The sequence below is a fragment of the Somniosus microcephalus genome, chromosome 9 (assembly GCF_052327205.1).
Source record: "Somniosus microcephalus isolate GS21.2 chromosome 9, FLI_Smic_1.0, whole genome shotgun sequence".
NCBI lineage: Eukaryota > Metazoa > Chordata > Chondrichthyes > Squaliformes > Somniosidae > Somniosus > Somniosus microcephalus.
Genome location: NC_140995.1, coordinates 95,627,322 through 95,647,581, shown reverse-complemented (window position 1 = coordinate 95,647,581; position 20,260 = coordinate 95,627,322). Strand labels below are relative to the sequence as shown.

At 47.7% G+C, this 20,260-nt stretch overlaps 1 protein-coding gene across 1 annotated transcript in view; it reads left to right on the top strand.

The window, feature by feature from the left end:
- The first annotated feature begins 4,948 nt into the window (after positions 1 to 4,948).
- LOC147112545 (cytosolic 5'-nucleotidase 1A-like) overlaps positions 4,949 to 20,260 on the top strand; it is a 154,217-nt gene continuing 138,905 nt past the window's right edge. Inside the window, exons 1-2 of the mRNA XM_085996873.1 lie at positions 4,949 to 5,299; positions 5,440 to 5,607. Of these exons, the coding sequence (XP_085852999.1) occupies positions 5,159 to 5,299; positions 5,440 to 5,607 (309 nt within the window). The 5' untranslated portion in view covers positions 4,949 to 5,158. The remainder of the gene's footprint in view (positions 5,300 to 5,439; positions 5,608 to 20,260) is intronic.

The window sequence follows — 20,260 nt, the reverse complement described above, 5'->3', positions numbered from 1 at the left end:
CTGCAGCCGTTCAGTGACATCCTTAACCCTGGCACCTGGGAGGCAACATACCATCCTGGAGTCACATCTGCAGCAGCAGAAACGCCTGTCTGCACCCCTCATTATTGAGTCTCCTACCACTATTGCTCTTCCACTCTCACTCCTCCCCCCTTGTGCAGCTGAGCCACCCACAGTGCTGTGAACTTGGCTCTGGCTACACTCTGGCTACACTCCCAAGAGGAACCATCACTTTCACTGTTTTCCAACACAGAAAAACGGTTGTTGAGTGAGATGCACTCTGGGGCTTTCCTGACTACCTGCCTGCCCCCCTTCTTCCATTCCCTCTCTGACTGCAATTTCCTAAGCTGCGGGGTGACTACATCTAAAATCGTGCTATCCACATAACTCTCAGCCTCGCGGATGCACCGCAGTGCCTCCAACTGACGCTCGAGCTCCGAAAACCTGATCTCAAGTTGGCCAAACCGTTGGCACTTACTGCACATGTGGTCATCCTGACTGCAAGAAGCGTCTAGGAATTCCCACATGCTGCAGGCCATGCAACGCACGGGACTGAGGTCCCCTGCCATGCTTTTAATTAGAAAACTCAAATTTAAACTCTCGGATTCTCGCTCTCCCGAACTACCTTAACTATGAACTACCTTAAAACAAATAAAGTTAAAATTGAAGAAAAAAAAGCACTCACCCACTATTCACCAATCAGCTTGTCCCCTGCGCCGGCGTCACTTTCTGTACTGTGACGTCACTCTCGAATTCTGCCGCCACTCCCGCTGCTCGACTGGGCCTGAAAATCAGTGACCTTTATTTTCTCCCACAGCCGCTGCTCCCTCGCAGGTCCGCCGCTCCTGCTACTGCCGCTGCTCTGTTTGCTCTCAGAATCTCCCGCTCTTTATACTCACAGAATCTCCCGCTCTGTACACTCACAGAATCTCCCGCTCTGTAAACTCACGGAATCTCCTGCCCTGTTTACTCACAGAATCTCCTGCCCTGTTTACTCACAGCATCTCCCGCTCTGTACACTCACAGAATCTCCTGCCCTGTTTACTCACAGAATCTCCTGCTCTGTTTACTCACAGAATCTCCCGCTCTTTATACTTGATGTGCCTCAATGAATCCGAGACTCAACATTAACGGAGCAAAGCAAGGCTTTTATTAACTCAGAAAGTAATACACAGTGGAGAAGTGTCTCTCATCCAGAGATCTGCTGTACTGCCTGTGAGACACGCTGGGGCCTGCTTAAGTAGGGGCCAGGTATGGGCGGAGCCCTACACACAATACAATACAGGTAAGGAAATGAAACTGAAACTGAAACTAAACTCCCCTGCTTGTCACAGTCACAGGCACAATCAAACACAGAGAATACAGCGTGCCTGATGAATGGCATATTTCATCACAATACTCACAGAATCTCCCGCTCTGTACACTCACAGAATCTCCCGCTCTGTTTACTCACAGAATCTCTCGCTCTGTTTACTCACAGAATCTACCGCTCTGTTTACTCACAGAATCACCTGCTCTGTTTAATCACAGAATCGTCCGCTCTGTTTACTCCCAGAATCTCCCGCTCTGTTTATTCACAGAATCGCCTGCTCTGTTTAATCACAGAATCGTCCGCTCTGTTTACTCACAGAATCTCTCGCTCTGTTTACTCACAGAATCGCCCGCTCTGTTTACTCACAGAATCTCCCGCTCTTTATATTCACAGAATCTCCCGCTCTGTTCACTCACAGAATCTCCTGCTCCTTATATACACGAATCGTCCACTCTGTTTACTCACAGAATCTCCCGCTCTTTATATTCACAGAATCCCCCGCTCTGTTTACTCACAGAATCTCCCACCCTGTTTACTCACAGAATCTCCCGCTCTGTTTACTCACAGAATCTACCGCTCTGTTTACTCCCAGAATCTTCCGCTCTGTTTATTCACAGAATCGCCTGCTCTGTTTAATCACAGAATCGTCCGCTCTGTTTACTCACAGAATCTCCCACTCTGTTCACTCACAGAATCTCCTGCTCCTTATATACACGAATCGCCCACTCTGTTTACTCACAGAATCTCCCGCTCTTTATATTCACAGAATCCCCCGCTCTGTTTACTCACAGAATCCCCCGCTCTGTTTACTCACAGAATCTCCCACCCTGTTTACTCACAGAATCTCCCGCTCTGTTTACTCACAGAATCTCCCACCCTGTTTACTCACAGAATCTCCCACCCTGTTTACTCACAGAATCTCCCGCTCAGTTTACTCACAGAATCTCCCACTCTGTTTACTCACAGAATCTCGCGCTCTTTATACTCACAGAATCTCGCGCTCTTTATACTCACAGAATCTCCTGTTCTTTATACTCACAGAATCTCCCGCTCTTTATACTTACAGAATCGCCCGCTCTTTATATTCACAGAATCTCCCGCTCTTTATACTCACAGAATCTCCTGTTCTTTATACTCACAGAATCTCCCGCTCTTTATACTTACAGAATCGCCCGCTCTTTATATTCACAGAATCTCCCGCTCTTTATACTCACAGAATCTCCTGTTCTTTATACTCACAGAACCTCCTGTTCTTTATACTCACAGAATCGCCCGCTCTTTATATTCACAGAATCTCCCGCTCAGTTTACTCACAGAAACTCCCGCTCTTTATACTCACAGAATCTCCCGCTCTGTTTACTCACAGAATCTCCCGCTCTGTTTACTCACAGAATCTCCCGCTCTGTTTACTCACAGAATTTCCCGCTCTTTATTCTCACAGAATCTCCCGCTCTTTATACTCACAGAATCTCTCGCTCTGTTTACTCACACAATCGCCCGCTCTGTTTACTCACAGAATCTCCCGCTCTTTATTCTCACAGAATCTCCCGCTCTTTATACTCACAGAATCGCTCGCTCTTTATACTCACAGAATCGCCCGCTCTTTATACTCACAGAATCGCCCGCTCTTTATACTCACAGAATCGCTCGCTCTTTATACTCACAGAATCTGCCGCTCTTTATACTCACAGAACCGCCCGCTCTTTATACTCACAGAATCGCTCGCTCTTTATACTCACAGAATCGCTCGCTCTTTATACTCACAGAATCGCTCGCTCTTTATACTCACAGAATCGCCCGCTCTTTATACTCACAGAATCGCTCGCTCTTTATACTCACAGAATCGCTCGCTCTTTATACTCACAGAATCGCTCGCTCTTTATACTCACAGAATCTGCCGCTCTTTATACTCGCAGAACCGCCCGCTCTTTATACTCACAGAATCGCTCGCTCTTTATACTCACAGAATCGCCCGCTCTTTATACTCACAGAATCGCCCGCTCTTTATACTCACAGAATCGCCCGCTCTTTATACTCACAGAATCGCCCGCTCTTTATACTCACAGAATCGCCCGCTCTTTATACTCACAGAATCGCTCGCTCTTTATACTCACAGAATCGCTCGCTCTTTATACTCACAGAATCGCCCGCTCTTTATACTCACAGAATCGCCCGCTCTTTATACTCACAGAATCGCTCACTCTTTATACTCACAGAATCTCCCGCTCTTTATACTCACAGAATCTCTCGCTCTTTATACTCACAGAATCGCCCGCTCTTTATACTCACAGAATCGCCCGCTCTTTATACTCACAGAATCGCCCGCTCTTTATACTCACAGAATCGCTCGCTCTTTATACTCACAGAATCGCTCACTCTTTATACTCACAGAATCGCCCGCTCTTTATACTCACAGAATCGCCCGCTCCTGTGCCAGTCCACCCTCCCTCAGGTCTTCGCTTCTCCAAACACACTTTCCGGCTGGCTGTTTGGAGACAAGGGCTATCCACTGAATACGTGGCTCATGACACCCTTGAGGAGGCCAAGTACTGAGGCCCAGGAGAGAAATAACGAAAGCTACATTTCCACCAGCTTTGTCATAGAGCAAACAATAGGCATGCTGAAAATGCATTTTAGATGCATTGACAGATCTGGAGCAGCCCTTCAGTACGCACCAGTCAGGGTCTCCTGAATCGTCGTGGTCTGCTGCGCCCTGCACAACATAGCGCAGCAGTGAGGATTAGCGCTGCACGAGGAGCAGGGCACTGAGTGCACAGCCTCTTCAGAGGAGGAGAAGGAGGAACAGGAGGAACATCAGCTGGAAGACCCCTCAGAATCGTATATGTTTCAATGAGAGTTTCTAAGAGATTTAAAGCCTATTTCTGTCAATTTTGGTGGCAGTTGAATCTAACATTACAAATTTAAAAAAATGAACAAAAGCAAAAATCCATTTTATCTCAAGCACAAACCAGAGATCAAATCTATTCTGCATGGTTCAGCTGTTCACTGAGCCATTGTGATAACATGTAAACATTAAAACAATAATAATGAAGGCAAGAATTGCTCTGCTTGCTTTTGAATGCATTTTTGAAGATTTTCTCTAGCAAAATATGAAATATCTAATTCAAGATGTGTTTACGATTTCACTGGAAATAGTGAACAGAGGAAATCTTGACAAAGCCATCTATGATGTTACTACACATCATGAATAGTGGGATTCTTATTCCAAGACTCTTTTATGGTAGAGAAATGCTATATAAATATAATGCTGCATGTGAAAATTAATGTGATTTTATTATACTTTTATATTGCAATTCTATAAATATATAAACACAAAACCATCTTCTGCAGGCAACTCATCAGTGACAAAGTCCTGAGTTATAATCATGCTTCATCAATAGAATGTATTTCACACTGCTGGTAGATTCCATTCATACATGAATATATACATCAACCAGTCCTCGGCTGAAAAGGAGAGTTTCAAAGCCTATTTCTGTCATTTTTGATGGCAGTTGAATCTGCCTTCTCGTGTAACTGGGCATTTATGATGGCAGGCCAGTGGAGGAGGAGTTTTTGATCCGCTCATTTCTCCAGCTAAGTGTGACAGTGATGCCCATCACACAGCCCTGCTCTTCCAGTGACACACAGTACAGACGTGTGCGCCGCCGCTTCTTGTGACAGCCCCGCTAACTCTTTGTGACGCGGCGGCGTGTAACCTGTTGGAGGAGCGGGCCAGCAGACCGCCAAACCCCGGGGGCATTAACGTTTCCGACCCTGCTACGGCCACCTTCCGTTCAGCCGCAGTGCCTCAGTTGTTGGCTTGCCAGTCAAGAAAGGGAACGAGTTAAGATGAGTGACACCGGGCTCTACACACTTGACGATATGGACATTTGCGCCGTGCCAGTTCCGGAAAGATCCTCATCCACAAAGAGGAACCGAGGATCAAGTGGGTCATTCAAGGCAACTTCAACGGCGACTCCAACGGCAACAGTAAGTGCCGAGAGAGAGAAATCTATGCGTCCATATAGATTTAGAGGTGGAAAAAATGTTAACTTTACGCATGTGTATAATTCTAGAGAAAAGGAAACTTAGAATTGAGAGAAATGTCTAAACCTGGCTCTTGTTTTCAGAGCAAACCTCAGCAGACCATCACCATCGCAGTGTCCTCCCGGACACTCTTCAACATGGCCGATGAGAGGGCGATCTATGAGTCTGGCGGCTTGGAGTCTTACGTGAAGTATCAACAGGATCACGAAAACGAGCCACTCAAGAAAGGACTGGCCTTCTCCTTAATGAAGGTAGGACCAGGTGCACTCATCCACTATAAGGATTCTTCTGTTAACAAGGCGGTTCTAAAATATTCAACGTCCAAATCAATTATGGAGAATCAATTTAAAATTTAAAAAAAGCAAAATACTGCAGATGCTGGAAATCTGAAATAAAAACAGAAAATTCTGGAAATACTCAGCAGGTCAGCCAGCATCTGTGGAGAGAGAAACAGAGTTAATGTTTCAGGTTGATGACCTTTCATCAGAACTGGCAAAAGAACTGGCAGATGCTGCCTGACCTGCTGAGTATTTCCAGCATTTTCTGTTTTTATTTTAATCAATTGAAAATGTCGTGTGTTGATGATTGGAAACAAATCGCTGATTACTTAATAACAACTTCGTTCTTTGCCAGCACTATGACAGTGTATTGTTAGCTCAGTGAAGAAAGCCCTTTAGAAACAGGTTGAGTATATTATGCTGGCTTGTTTCACTAGTTGCCTTCCTTGGCTTTGCACAGAGGAAGTCCAGACCAAGTGTAGTCTTCAGCTGAAGCTGGGTGAGAGAGCCAGGGTGAGCAGACATAATTCCATTCCTATTTTGAAGTCATGCACTCTGCCCTTATCGATTATTTATAGTTAAAAAGCAAAACCTACATCAATTTTGGAAGCAGAGAAATAGAAACATAGGGGGCTAGAAATTTGGGGTACTATGGGTGCTGTTTTGTGACAAAAATGGCGTCCATACTGCGCGTGTATACTGCTGGTGCATGCCACACCATATGTCATCTTGGTGAGGGCGGTAGGGCGGGCGGAAGTATGTTGAGTGGGCAGATCATGATGCCAATCAGCATGCAAAGCTGATTTGATGCCAGCGCTGCCATTTATGTCCTCAACGCTGGAGCTAATGCCCTGTCTTAACCTCGTACAGCTGAACATGCGTTCAGCAGCAGCAAGGACCCCCACCAGCGATATTTAAAGGAATCAGCAACCACTGTCATGTTAGTTGCTGATTGATTTCTACTGGCTCTGTGTAAGTTTTTGGAAGTGATTGGAGCTTTCTGGAGTTGTTTAAAGTTAGTGAAATGACAGGGAGTGGTGCTGCAAGTGGAGAAGGCCTTGCTTCTGATTTCAAGGGTTCTGGTTAAGACCACTTGGTCCCAGTCATGGGTGCTGGAGTTGTCATCGCCCTTGGTCTGCAGCATAACAGGGAGATGGAGCAGAGGCAGCAAAGAAGAGGACAAGCTGGTCGCAGAGGGAGGAGGAGGAGGGGGAGAAGGACTCTCAGCAGAAGTCCTTACCTACCTAGGGTCTCCCGAGAGCAATTCCTTTACCTCAGCCTGAGCCAGGAACAGTGTGTGAGGTGTCTGCACTTTACGAAGGAGGTGCTCACAGAACACTGCCATGTCTTGCAACCAGACCTGCAGCCTCACTCCAGGGCAAGGACAGCGCTGCCAGTGGCTGTGAAGGTGACCGTGGTCCTGAATGTCTTCGCATCCGGATCCTTCCAGGCTGGAGTAGGTGACATCTGTAACATCTCCCAGTTTGCCATCCACTGCTGCATAGGAGAGGTGACAGAAGCTCTTTATGCCAGGAGAGGGAAGTCCATTGTCTTCTTATTGACCAGAGATAAGCAGGCAGAGTGTGCATGTGGCTTTGCCAGGATAGCGGGCTTCTCCATGGTGCGGGGCGGCATTGACTGCACGCATGTGACTTTGATGGCACCACATCTAAATGCTGAGATGTACCACAAGCGCAAAGGTTATCACTCACTGAATGTGCAGTTGGTGCGCGCCCATGCTCAGCACAGCGTGATGGTGAATGTCTAGTATCCTGGCAGAAGTCATGATGTTTTTATTTTGCACCAGTCCGCTGTTCCCTCAGTCTTTGAGCCACCACAACAAACCAGAGAGTGGCTACTGGGTGACGAGGGCTATCTGCTGACCACCTGGGTCATGGTTCTGCTGTGCAACCTTCGCACACATGGGCAGCATGCATATAACGAAAGCCATGCTGCCACACAGAACCTGATAAAGCAGACCATTGCGTCCTTAAACAACGCTTCTGCTGCCTGGACCGCTCTGGAGAAGACCTGCAGTACTCACCAGAGTGCGTTTCAAGATTCGTGGTGGTCTGCTGCATGCTCCACAACCTCGCTATCATGAGGGCACAGCCCTTGCCACCAGGCATACGGCAACCAGCTGAGGAGGAGGAGGAGGAGTAAGAGGAGAAAGTGGAAGAGGAGGAGCAGGAAGTGGAAGAGGAGTAAGCGGAAGGGAGGAGGCAACCTATGCAGCCCCTTTCTGCCCAGGCTGTCCGTGATTGACTCATCCGACTGCGGTACCAGTGAATGCAACCCCAATTCCCTGTTTAACAATAGTCCCACACCTCCCCTTCCCTTTGGTATTGACCATCACAGCGTCCTGTTGGCAATGTTCCCCTAATTTTTTTGCGCGCATGGCTCCTTTAAGGAGCTGCGCGGCCCAATCACAGTTTTGCGCAAAACTTAACATTGAAAAAGCCGGCCCGGGCTGCGCGGGACCAGCAGAGAGCTGCGTGGCCATGCAGTAGTACAGCGAGAGGGAAAGTTGCCTCCTGGTCACAATGCTGAAATAAAAGCCACCACAAAAGAAACCTTCTAATCCAACATTATACATCAGTCCATCCAATATTTCATAACAAAGTCAGCTAATCACCATTGTGCATTCCTTTAGTGCCTTTCTTCAGTGTGCCTTTGCCTGTCCTAGTGCTCCTAAGAAGTGCTGCTCCAGTGGCTGCAGCATGGCTGGTGGAAGACTACTTTCAGTGGGGAGACTGCAGATGGCACCTTGCATGATGACCTCGAGCAGCTCTGGCCTAGAAGGACCAGCTGTGGACTGCACCACCTTGGCATGGGCAGCAGCAGTCTGGGCTGGCTGGCTGACAGGCAACAGCAAGCGCACTGGCAGAGTGGCAGTGATGGGAGGATGAATGCTGTCATCCTGGGAGAGGACAGCAGGGTCGTGCTCTATGGAGCCACTGCCACTCCCCTGGTGCGGCACCTCAGCATTCCTAGTAATCTCTTGCAGGACAGATTGCTGGAATGCTGTGACACCCTGCAAGCCCCTTTCCACACTGGTAAACACAGCCATGATGGCAGGAGTCTGTGCTTGCGTGGCAGCAGTTTGAGCTTGCATGGCAGAAGTCTGAGCTTCCACTGCAGGACTCAGATGTTGGGTGGCTTCTGCTTGTGCTGCAATGAAAGCTGAGACATCAGGCCTCAGATGCTGCATCATGGTTGGGTCCGCAAGTGCGCAAATGGAGTTGCCCATCACTATCAAGCTGGAAATCGTAGGCACCAAGCTCTGCGCAAAGCCCTGTGCAAGGTTGGCGCCGGACTCCTCCCTGCTCCTTGACATTGCACTCAGGCTTTCTGGCAGGCCTCCCAATGCACCAAGAATTTAAGAACATAAGAACATAAGAAATAGGAGCAGGAGTAGGCCAATCGGCCCCTCGAGCCTGCTCCACCATTCAATAAGATCATGGCTGATCTGATCCTAACTGCCAATCATTGTGCTTCTTTTGTAGGCTGCCCCATCGAAGTCCGGGGAACTGGCACCTGCGCTAACCTTTCCCCCTGCCCTGGCTGCAGGCCACTCGTGCGCGGTGTCTCACCACATGCAGATCCCACCTCTAACCTACTCTACGTGGCGTGTCAGAGCTGGTGGCTGCGAGTGTGAAATCGAGTGACGGTGCTGTGCCTTTATCAGTGCCTTGGTGTTCTTCTATTTCATGCTCCTCTATCCATACCTGGCCAACTGTCAGTTCTTAGCTATCTGAAAGGGGAATGGCACAAGGGTAATGTGGTGAGGAGAGGGAAAAAGCAAGAGGTGCATGCTTGCACCATGTGCAGCTTGTGAATCAGAACAGATTGTGGGATGAGGGGGAAGTGGGATGTGAGAAGGAGGATTACGTATGAGGACACCGGCATCTTATATTCTTTGAGTCACCGCTGGCCAGGGGCTCAACGATGCCTCTCCCAATAATGGCCAGCACCGTCTCCTCCATGGGAGTCAGGCTATACAGGCGCGCCTGTCCACTGCTGGTTAAGGTCTGCTGGTGCCGGTTGTGAGCCACCTTTTCCTGCAAGAGAAAGGGAAGTGTGTCAGTGAGTGTGATGCAATGTGTTTGGATGATATGCCTGTCATGTTTGAATAGCGGACAGTATGTGCAAGCTGTAAGATGTGGGTGTGAGGCTTGTAGCAGTGATAAGTGTGAGGGTGAGGTGAAGCTATGAATGTGAGGTATGAGTCATGTTTGGTAGAGATTGTTGGTAGGTGAGTGATAGGGGTGTGGTGCATTGAGCAGTGTGTGAGGCTAGTGGTGCATATTGTAACATTTGCATACTAAATTATCATTGGCCCGCAGGCATCTGTAAGGAATACCTATTATATTCACGTGATCACATGCTGAGTTGTCATTGGCCTGCAGGCATCTGTAAGGGGTCCTAACTCCATCGTGTCCACACGGTGCTGTATGAGTAAGTTCACAGACCTGATGCTTCATAAAAGAGTTTAAACTGTAATACTCCGTTGTCCTGCAATTTATTATTTTTGTACAAAGTGTGCAAAACAAGGCATGGTGTCAGAACAGGGACTGAAAATGGACATTGTTGGAGCTCCCTTGCCTCGAACGGATTGGGAATCTTTGAACTTACATAGAGAATGGTGCAAGTTCAAGCAACACGTGGAGTTAATGTTCTCGGGTCCGTTGAAAAGCAAAGGGGAGGAAGAAAAATGCAGCTACCTACTCCTGTGGATCGGAGAAAAAGGGAGAGACATTTTTAACGCATGGTCTCTCACCGCGGATGAAGCAAAGGTACTGAAAAGTTATTTTGAATCATATGTGATGCCCAAGACAAATACGATATTTGCTAGGTACAAGTTTCAGAAGAAAGTACAAGGAGCTAGTGAGTCATTTGAACAGTTCATGACTGAGTTAAAACTGCTGGTAAAAGTCTGTGAATATGCAGAAGATAAAGAAGAGATGTTCAGAGACCGCATCGTGTTTGGAATACATTCAGCTAAAGTGAGAGAGAAACTTTTGAATGTTGGGTCCGGGCTAACGCTGGGCAAAGCTATGGACATAGCTAGATCACACGAGATAGCCCAAGCACAGTTGAAAACCATAACCGGCGCCATGAACAGCTCACGTGAACAGACAGTGCACGCATTTAATAGACACACACCAAAGAACACTGCCCAGAGAGCGTGTTTCAGAACAGAAAGAACGGTGAGAGTTCTAAAAATGAGCGACACAGACATAAAATGCTTCAAAAACTGTGGATATTGTGGAAACAACTGGCATGGGGAAAAGGAGCAATGTCCTGTCAAAGGAAGGCGATGTGCTAAATGTGGTAAACGGAACCACTTTGCTAAAGTCTGCAGGATTGTTTTTGGAAAAACAGTACACACAGTGAGTGACAGCCAAATGCCAGATAGAGAGCCAAATGCAGAGGAACTGTTTATTGATTCTGTGTCACAGAAAAAACAGATTTCAGAGACTGAGCAAGCCTTTGCCGATATTGAGATAGGAAAACAGGGCAAAGAGCTTAAGGTTAAACTAGACACTGGATCTCAGGTTAATGTAATTCCTCTGAGTGAGTATCACAGCTTGAAGGATGAGTGTGAGCTACAGCCCACCTCACGCAGACTGACCGGCTATGGGGGTGAGCAGCTTATTGTAAAAGGCACATGTGTGATGAAATGCAAGTACAAAGAAAGCGACATGATGGTGCACTTTTACATTATTGACACTCAAGCACCTCCAGTGCTAGGTCTAAAGGCATGATTAGACATGGACCTCGTCAAGCCAGTGCTATCATCGATAGCACCAGTTGATAAGCCGACAGTCATGGAGGAGTTTGCTGACGTTTTCAAAGGAATCGGACTATTCCCAGGTGAATGCACTATTCACCTTGACCCAGCAGCAACCCCTGTGGTTTGCCCACCGAGAAGGATACCCCTTGTTCTATGTAGTCGCCTGAAGGAGGAGCTGCAGAGCATGGAGAATACAGAAATCATCGCCCGGGAAACAGAACCGACAGAGTGGGTCAACGCGTTAGTAGTGGTTGAGAAACCACGTACAGGCAAGCTCAGAGTCTGTTTTGACCCCAGAGATTTGAACAAGGCTATCAAATGCCCTCACTACCCTCTACCAACGCTAGATGACATCACACCCAAGCTAGTGGGAGCACGTTACTTCAGTGTAATGGACGCACGATCAGGATACTGGACTATCAAGCTCACGGAAGAGTCATCTAAGCTAACAACGTTCAACACACCATTTGGACGCTACCAATTTCTGCATTTACCATTTGGTCTTATCTCAGCTCAGGATGAATTCCAGCGGAAGATCGCCGAAACCTATGAAGGCCTTGACAGAGTAGTCGCAATCGTAGACAACATCCTCATCTATGGCAGGAATAGAGAGGAACATGACAGGAACCTCCATGCGATGCTACAAAGATCACGGGAGAAAGGTATCCGGCTCAACCCCGAGAAAAGCATAATCGGATCCACCGAGATCAGTTATTTCGGGCATCGCCTCTCAACTGATGGCATTAAGTCGGATCCAGAGAAAATCTCCGCCATCAAGAAGATGGAGCCGCCGAAGAACCGCGCAGAGCTAGAGACAGTACTAGGCATGGTTAACTACTTAGCCAAGTTTGCCCCGAGCCTCTCTGAAATCAACACACCCATGCGTCAGTTGCTCAAACAATCCAATGAGTTCCTGTGGGACAAACAACATGACACAGCATTTCAGAAAATGAAAGACCTAATCACCAGAGAACCAGGACCAGTTCTTGCCTACTTCGACCCCAACAAAGAGCTCAGACTACAAGTGGACGCGTCAAAGTACGGACGAGGCGCAGTATTACTGCAAGAAGGAAAGCCCATCGGCTACGCTTCCAGATCTCTCACAGATAGTGAAATCAACTAAGCTCAAATCGAAAAAGAGCTATATGCAATTCTGTTCGGATGTAAGCATTTCCACCAGTACGTCTATGGCCGACAAGTCATTGTGGAATCCGACCACAAGCCCCTCGAGTCAATCATGAGGAAACCACTAGCCGCAGCCCCACCAAGGCTACAGAGAATGATCCTTCAGCTACAGAAGTACGACTTCACAATTACTCACCGTCCAGGCAAAGACATTCCTGTCGCAGACACGCTCTCCAGAAAGTCTCTTAGCTACCAAGACAGCAGCCTCAGTGAAGGCATGGATGTGCAGGTGCACATGGTGTACAACAGCTTACCTGTGAGTGACTCAAAACTGAAGGAGATCCGAGCAGAAACAGAGAAAGATGCACAACTCACACTGCTGAGCAAAGTCATACATGAAGGATGGCCTGAGGAAAGGAGGAAATGCCCTCAGAGCATATCTGAATTCTGGAACCACAGAGACGAACTGTCACAAATCAACGGAATCATCTTCAAAGGGGAGAAAATCATCATTCCTACCAGTCTCAGAGAAGAGATGTTGACAAAAATTCATGCTGGACATATGGGCATGGAAAAATGCAAACAAAGAGCATGTGACATTATGTTTTGGCCCGGAATGTGCAAACACATTGAGGACATTGTCGGAAAATGTTCCATTTGTCTAGAACGCCACCCATCAAATGTCAAAGAGCCCATGATACCTCACCATATCCCAGACAGGCCCTGGCAGGTCGCGGCAATGGATTTGTTCACATGGAACAACGAGGACTACATAGTGACTGTTGATTACTACAGCAGATTTTTTGAATTGGACAAGCTTCACAGCACCACATCTGCAGCTGTGATCCACAAGCTAAAGGCAGCCTTTGCCAGGCATGACATTGTAGAGACTTTAGTCTCAGACAATGGCCCCCAATACAAATCAAAAGAGTTCGAGTCGTTTGCCAAGGCATGGGATTTCACACATGTCACATCAAGCCCACATTACCCTCAAATAATGGCCTTGTTGAAAAAACTGTCCAGATTGCAAGAACACTCATGGACAAAGCCAAAGCGGACAAAAGAGACCCCTGCATCAGTCTCCTTGAGTACCGCAACACTCCGGTTGACAACTTCAAGTCACCAGCACAGCTGTTGATGAGCCGCAGACTTCGCTCAATCCTTCCAAGCACCAACCAGCAGCTGCAGCCAGAGGTCGTCAGCTGCAAGCAAGTGCATGCAAAACGTGTACAGAGACAACAACACCAAAAGAGATACTATGACAGGTCAGCTAGACTACTGCCACCGCTGCACAATGGAGGATCCGTCAGAATCCAGGAGCATGACTACTGGAAGCCAGCAGTCGTCATCCAGCCAGCTGACACTGAGCGATCGTATCACGTCCGCGCCCCAGAAGGACAGGTGTACCGCCGCAATCGCAGGCACCTCCTGAACAACAAGGAACAAAACCATCATTCCGACGAGAGGATCAGTTCAACAGAGTGTGATGAACATAGCAATACACAAAACACATCATACTTACCTGAACCTAAACCTGAACCTGATTTGTTGACCAATTCAGGAGCATGCTCAGGTCCATACCACACAAGGTCGGGACGAGAGGTCAAGCCTAGAGTTATCCTTGACTTGTGAACTGTCAAAGGGTGTAGGCGGATCGCTGCCCTAAAAAAAATGTACATCGTTATTGAAACGTTGAGATGTTTTCAGCGCTAGTTAAATGCTGAGTTTACTTATATGTTTATGCTACCGAGAACATTAGGTAGAAGAAAGGTTTAAAAGTAATGCATAACATTTTTCTTTTAAAAGAAAGGAGATGTAACATTTGCATACTGAATTATCATTGGCCTGCAGGCATCTGTAAGGAATACCTATTATATTCACATGTGATCACATGCTGAGTTGTCATTGGCCTGCAGGCATCTGTAAGGGGTCCTAACTCCATCTTGTCCACACGGTGCTGTATGAGTAAGTTCACAGACCTGATGCTTCATAAAAGAGTTTAAACTGTAATACTCCGTTGTCCTGCAATTTATTATTTTTGTACAAAGTGTGCAAAACAAGACACATATGGTGGGATATGGCTTTTGAAAATGAATTCACTGACCTTGACCACTCATGTTCTGTCATTAAACTTCTTCCTGCACTGCATCCAGGTACTCAGAGCTATACTGCTGGCATTCACCACAGTGGCTATCTGCTCCCATTGGATTTTACACATTTGCCTGGGGGGCCTCATGGCTCCCTGTGGAAACAGGACCTCTCTCCTCGAGTTGACCTCCTGCACCAAGGCCTCCAGTGCTGCATCGGAGAACCTTGGCACACGTGCTCTCCCCTGTTGTGACATTATTGGTGTTTTTTTCTCCTCGCACTCTCTTCCCCAACCAGTTGAATGAGCTGCTGCAGGCAGAATGCACCTCCCCTTTAAGAAGTGCAGCCTAGCTTTAATTGGTGCGAGCCTCACACGAACTTGTCACCCTGCTGAACGTTCAGCCACTTAGCAGCGCGTTCAGCGCTGGGCTGAACGCTGCAATCATTGTATCAGCAGGCAGCACCACGTTAGCGTGCTGCTGACTTCCTTTGTACGGGCGCGGGGTGATCGCACCATGCAATCCCCGCGCCCGTTTCGGGGTAAACAAATTTTTAGCCAAGGAATTGTTAGACAAATCAGACTAAAGTCCCTCCAGTTTACCTTCTACCATCCTGGTAGTCACATGATACAATAATAATGGAGTTGTTGACAAATCATAACAATCGCTAATAATTAGCGTACAACAGATCCAGACATTAGGGCCGCGATTTCGCCGACCGAGGTGGGACCGGGGTGGCCAGGGTCGTTGTCGTGGTCCCAGCCCGCTGCCTACTGCAGCCCGCACTCTTCAAGCGATTTTATGTTAATAGGGCTTGTTAAGCCCGCCCTATGAGCTTCCTGGCCAATTAAAAGGAAGCAGGTCTGATGATGTCATTTGATGACATGTCATCAGCCGGTTTCCGTAAAGGGTCCCTGTCCAAATTGATTTTGACTGTTCTGCTGTCAGTGTTCTATAGCATTGAAGTGCTGCAAACACTGATGAGCAGTGCACAGAGGTGCACGGCTGCACTCAGACTCTCCCATGACTCCCTCCATATGAGGGAGTCACAGCACGCAGGGAGGTTCTCTTTCCTTCCCCTGGGCAGAAGAGACCTCCCCACGAGATCAACGCAGCCTGGTTGCACATTGCACAGGAGGACACAAGCAGGGATGTCATCAGGAGGACCTGGCTGCAGTGGCGCAAACCTTTCAATGATCTCAGTAGATCGGGAAACATTACTGCAAAGCCACACGCAACCTCATCCTGCTGTGCCACTCATCACATCTCCATCACTCTGCCTTCCCTACCCTACTCCTGCACATCCTTACTCACACCAACTTACCTTGCACCTCCACCCATCCCTCTCATTATCACTTCCCCATCTCACTAGCCACCCCCCACACTCATCCTCATCCTACTGCAAGCATAACAACTAACAACACACAAGGGTAGGCACTTGGGTGGTTTAGCCAATGTTCATGTGAAGTTTCTCTTCTTTCTTAGGCAGTCCCTCGGAACCGAAGATGACTTGCTTCCACATTAAAAATGAGTTCTCAGGTGACTACTGAGCCCAATGCAGATCTACAGTCTCTGTCACAGGTGGGGCAGATGGTGGTTGAAGGGACGGGTGGGTGGGGTGCTTGGGTTGACATGCGCTCCTTCTGCTGTTTGTGCTTGGCTTCCGCTTGCTCCCAGCGAAGAGACTCGAGGTATTTGGCGCCTTCCCGGATGCTTCTCCTCCACTTTGTATGGTCTTGGGCCAGGGATTCCCAGGTGTCGGTGGGGATGTTGCACTTTTTCAAGGAGGCTTTGAGGGTGTCCTTGAAGTGTTTCCTCTGCCCACCTGGGGCTCTCTTGCCGTGCCGTGTCTGGTAATGTGCTGTCAAACATTGAAACCTTTATTATCAGCACTTTGCATTCTTGGACAAATTTGTGTGCACCTTTGGAAGTGGTTTCTTAGTTGTAGTGAATGGTGAGACATAAGGGTACCACCACCCCCCCCCCCGCCCCCCTGCAATGGTGATGAGTGTGAAAGGAATGGCTTGGACATTGTAGGGATGCTTTATGGTGTTGGTGTGGGGTGGTGCCAACCTGGCGCATCATGTGGCATCCAGGCTGTACAGCGTCAAGTGAAGTAAATCAGGCCATGGTGACGCCATCCCTGGTGTCCCGGGCAGCAATGTGATCGGGTACTGATGCCCTGGGTCTTGTGCAGCATCAGTTGATTGCGGAGAAAGCTGGTGTTGTTGTTGCTGCTGGTGTGCCCAGTGATGCTGGTGTTGGGGCTGATCTTGGTGGGATTCTGAGGACCAAGGTGAGATATTTTCAAGGGCAACGATGCTGATGTAACAGATGGCAGGTGAGGTTGAGACGACAGAAGTGATCTGTCAATGATGAGAGAGGTTGTTCCAATGAGGAGGCACTGGATAGAGAGTTGACTCCAACCACTTGCAAGCTGCAGAAAGCTCAATACGTCTTCCAAATGCAGTAAGCAACAGTTTCTAAGCTTTGAAAGTGAACAGCTGTAACATGGGATCTTTTATACAACTTTGGCAGCTGTTAAATCATGAAATAATTCAATGCTGAATCCACTCACGACAGCTGAGCTGACGTGTTCCCCGAGCAGCGGGTAACCCTTGGGGGAACACGTAAAATTGAAATGTAGGCTTAAAATAACAGTTAATTGGATGTTAATAACCCATTTAATGATGTGAATTGCTTCCCCCGCCGCTTGGTGTCGGGTCTGTTCAGCGCCGACAGACCCAACACCTGGGAGACTCGTGTGGAGGCGGGTTGATAGTGGGATCCCTACCCGCTGTCAATCGTTGCTAATTTGACAGCTGACCCGTCTCCGAACCCGCCCTCTGAGCGCCGGCAGAGTTCAGCCCTAGGTGAGGGAAACTCCCAGTAGTGGAAAGTTTTGGGAAACATGTACAAAGTCACCTGTTCCTACATTTGCCACATGATGTCTTAAATTATTTATATACTGCATCCCAAAATATTATTTTCCAAAAAATCAAATTTGCATTTGAATGAATTGACAATATCTCTTCTACTGTCTCCCTGGGGAGCCTGGTCCATAGATTTATCACTTGAGTTGGTTAAATCATAGTAACTTATCTATAGTACTCTAAACTGAAGTGTTACAATCAGTGTGCCCTTTAAGCCCTAAATGATGCAAACAGACTTGAAAATGAGGATGAACACAAAATAGTGAATACTCTGAGTGATTACTCCCATCAAGTATTCACAAGGGAAGAGATGAACAACATGCCCTATGTGGAAACACAGCATACATGTGGAAACTGACACTATTTTTGGATGATGTCGCCAAGGGGCAGCATGTAGATGAGAAATAGGAGGGGGCCAAGGATAGATCCTTGGGGGACACCAGAGGTAACGATCCGGGAGCGGGAAGAGAAACCGTTTCAGGTGATTCTCTGGCTACGATTAGATAGACAAGAATGGAACCAGGCGAGTACAGACCCACCCAGCTAGACGACGGTGGAGAGGCGTTGGAGAAGGATGGAGTGGTTAACCGTGTCAAAGGCTGCAGACAAGTCAAGAAGGATGAGGAGGGATAGGTTACCTTTGTCACTGTCACAAAGGATGTCATTTGCGAATTTGATGAGAGCCGTTTCGGTACTGTGGCAAGGGCGGAAACCTGATAGACTAGGGAGGAGATTTGTGACACACTAACAATCATTATGAGAGAGCCACTGGCAACGTTCCCTCTAATAGAGGGGCTTAGCAGTTTCTCTGGGTGGCTGGTTGAATTAAGGTGGATTGAGTGGCCTTTCTCAAAAGTAAACTATCTACTGATCTTCTGCTTCTGTCTCTTTCCCTTTTCTCTCCATAATACTTTTTTGCTTCTCTCTCTGTGCTCTTATGGTTCTCTTTTTTTCTTCTTTCCTTTCAGGTGGCGGGTGGGATGGTGTGGCATGGCATGGCAGGGATAGGAGATGCTGACGATTGCAGGCTGCATTTTCCACTGGTGAGTTACGGAGAAAATGTGGCCCTCAGCAGCTCTCCTCCCATCCCCACCTCCTCACTCCCTTGCAACCCCCACCCCTTCATACACAGAATTTTACAGCACAGTAACAGGCCATTGGGGCCAACAGGTCTATGCCGGTGATAATGCTCCACACGAGCCACCTTCCACCTTACTTCATCTAACCCTATCAACATATCTTTCTATTCTTTTCTCCCTCATATGCTTATCTAGCTTCCCCTTAAATGCATCTATGGTGTTCACCTCAACCACTCCATGTGGTAGCAAGTTCCACATTCTCACCACTCTGCCCATTGCCATCTTGTCTTGTGTAGGGGGTGGTGTGTGGGTCAGCCTCACCACTGACTTATGAGCGGTTTGAATCGCTCCCACTCCCTTGATTCTAGACCTTGGGCTTATTTGGGGGGGTGACAAAAGTGCAGCAGACAACTGGTTTTGATGCAAGAAACTTTGACCTTTATTCAAGAAAGAAAATACAACATAACAATCTTATACTCTAATAAAAATGGGGAACATTTTAATACATACGAGGGAAATACAGTAGAAAATACCTCACCCCTCCCAATCCCACTTCCTAGCTAAGTTGAACTCTAGAGGACCAGGGATAATGCTCACCAAACGAATCCTTGACAGTTGAGCTGGTTTGCGGTTTCGGGGTTTGCTGGATGTGTTGGTCGGTGTCTGCCGTACCTCGGACGTGGTAGAGGACTTCGACTGCTGGTCAGTCTTCACGAGTCCGCTGATGCGGTTGTAAGATTTGCAAAATTTCTGCATCTCCCCGAATGTTATTATCAATAAAAGGGACCCTGCATGGACATTTTAAAATTAAAAAGGGTACCCAAGATGGCGTCCGTGCCTCGTGGCAGAAAGCCTGTGGGATTCCAAAATGGATTCTGCAGCACAGACAGCTTGGAAGAAATCGAAACTAAGGCGGCAGGCTTTCTGTGAAGAGAAACTTTGTGTTTTGGAACGAGATAGGACTTTGAATTATGTATTAGACTGAATTGGAGACAGATCTAAATTCAGTGAGGCCTATAGTTAAAGCCATCAAACAGTCTGCATACATAATCGGAAACAGATTAAACACAGCCATCGAGGCTGGACAAGCCCATCAAAGAACTTTCAGGACAATACAAGTCAATTATCGGGCCGGTAGATGCGATTACCGGCCATCTAAAAACCGTCAGTATAGATTGCTACCATTGTTTAAACTAGCCCGCCAAGTTTAAGACAACGAACTAACCTGATTTGGCGCGAAGATAAGGGTTTTCAAAAGGGTATAACCGAAGGCCCCGGGTAGCAATCGGCCCCTGCTGCGACTGCTGGCTTGCTTGCTCCCTGCTCTGCCCCCCACCCCCCTGTTCTCCTGCGCTTGGCCCTCGCTCTTGGGAGGGGAACAAAACCCAAGTCCATAGCCATCCAGGACGCCCAGGCCGCAGAAGGGGGCAAGGCGAGGTTGAGCAGGTAGTTCAGGACTTGTATAGTAGTCTTGTAAGATGAGGAAGAAGACGATAATAATTCGATACAAGCAGAGCAGGGCAGCGAAAAACGTATCGATTAATTAAACCAAGCGCCTAGTTATAAGCTGACGCTTGGGGAAGAAAGTCCTTAAGGACGGTGAAG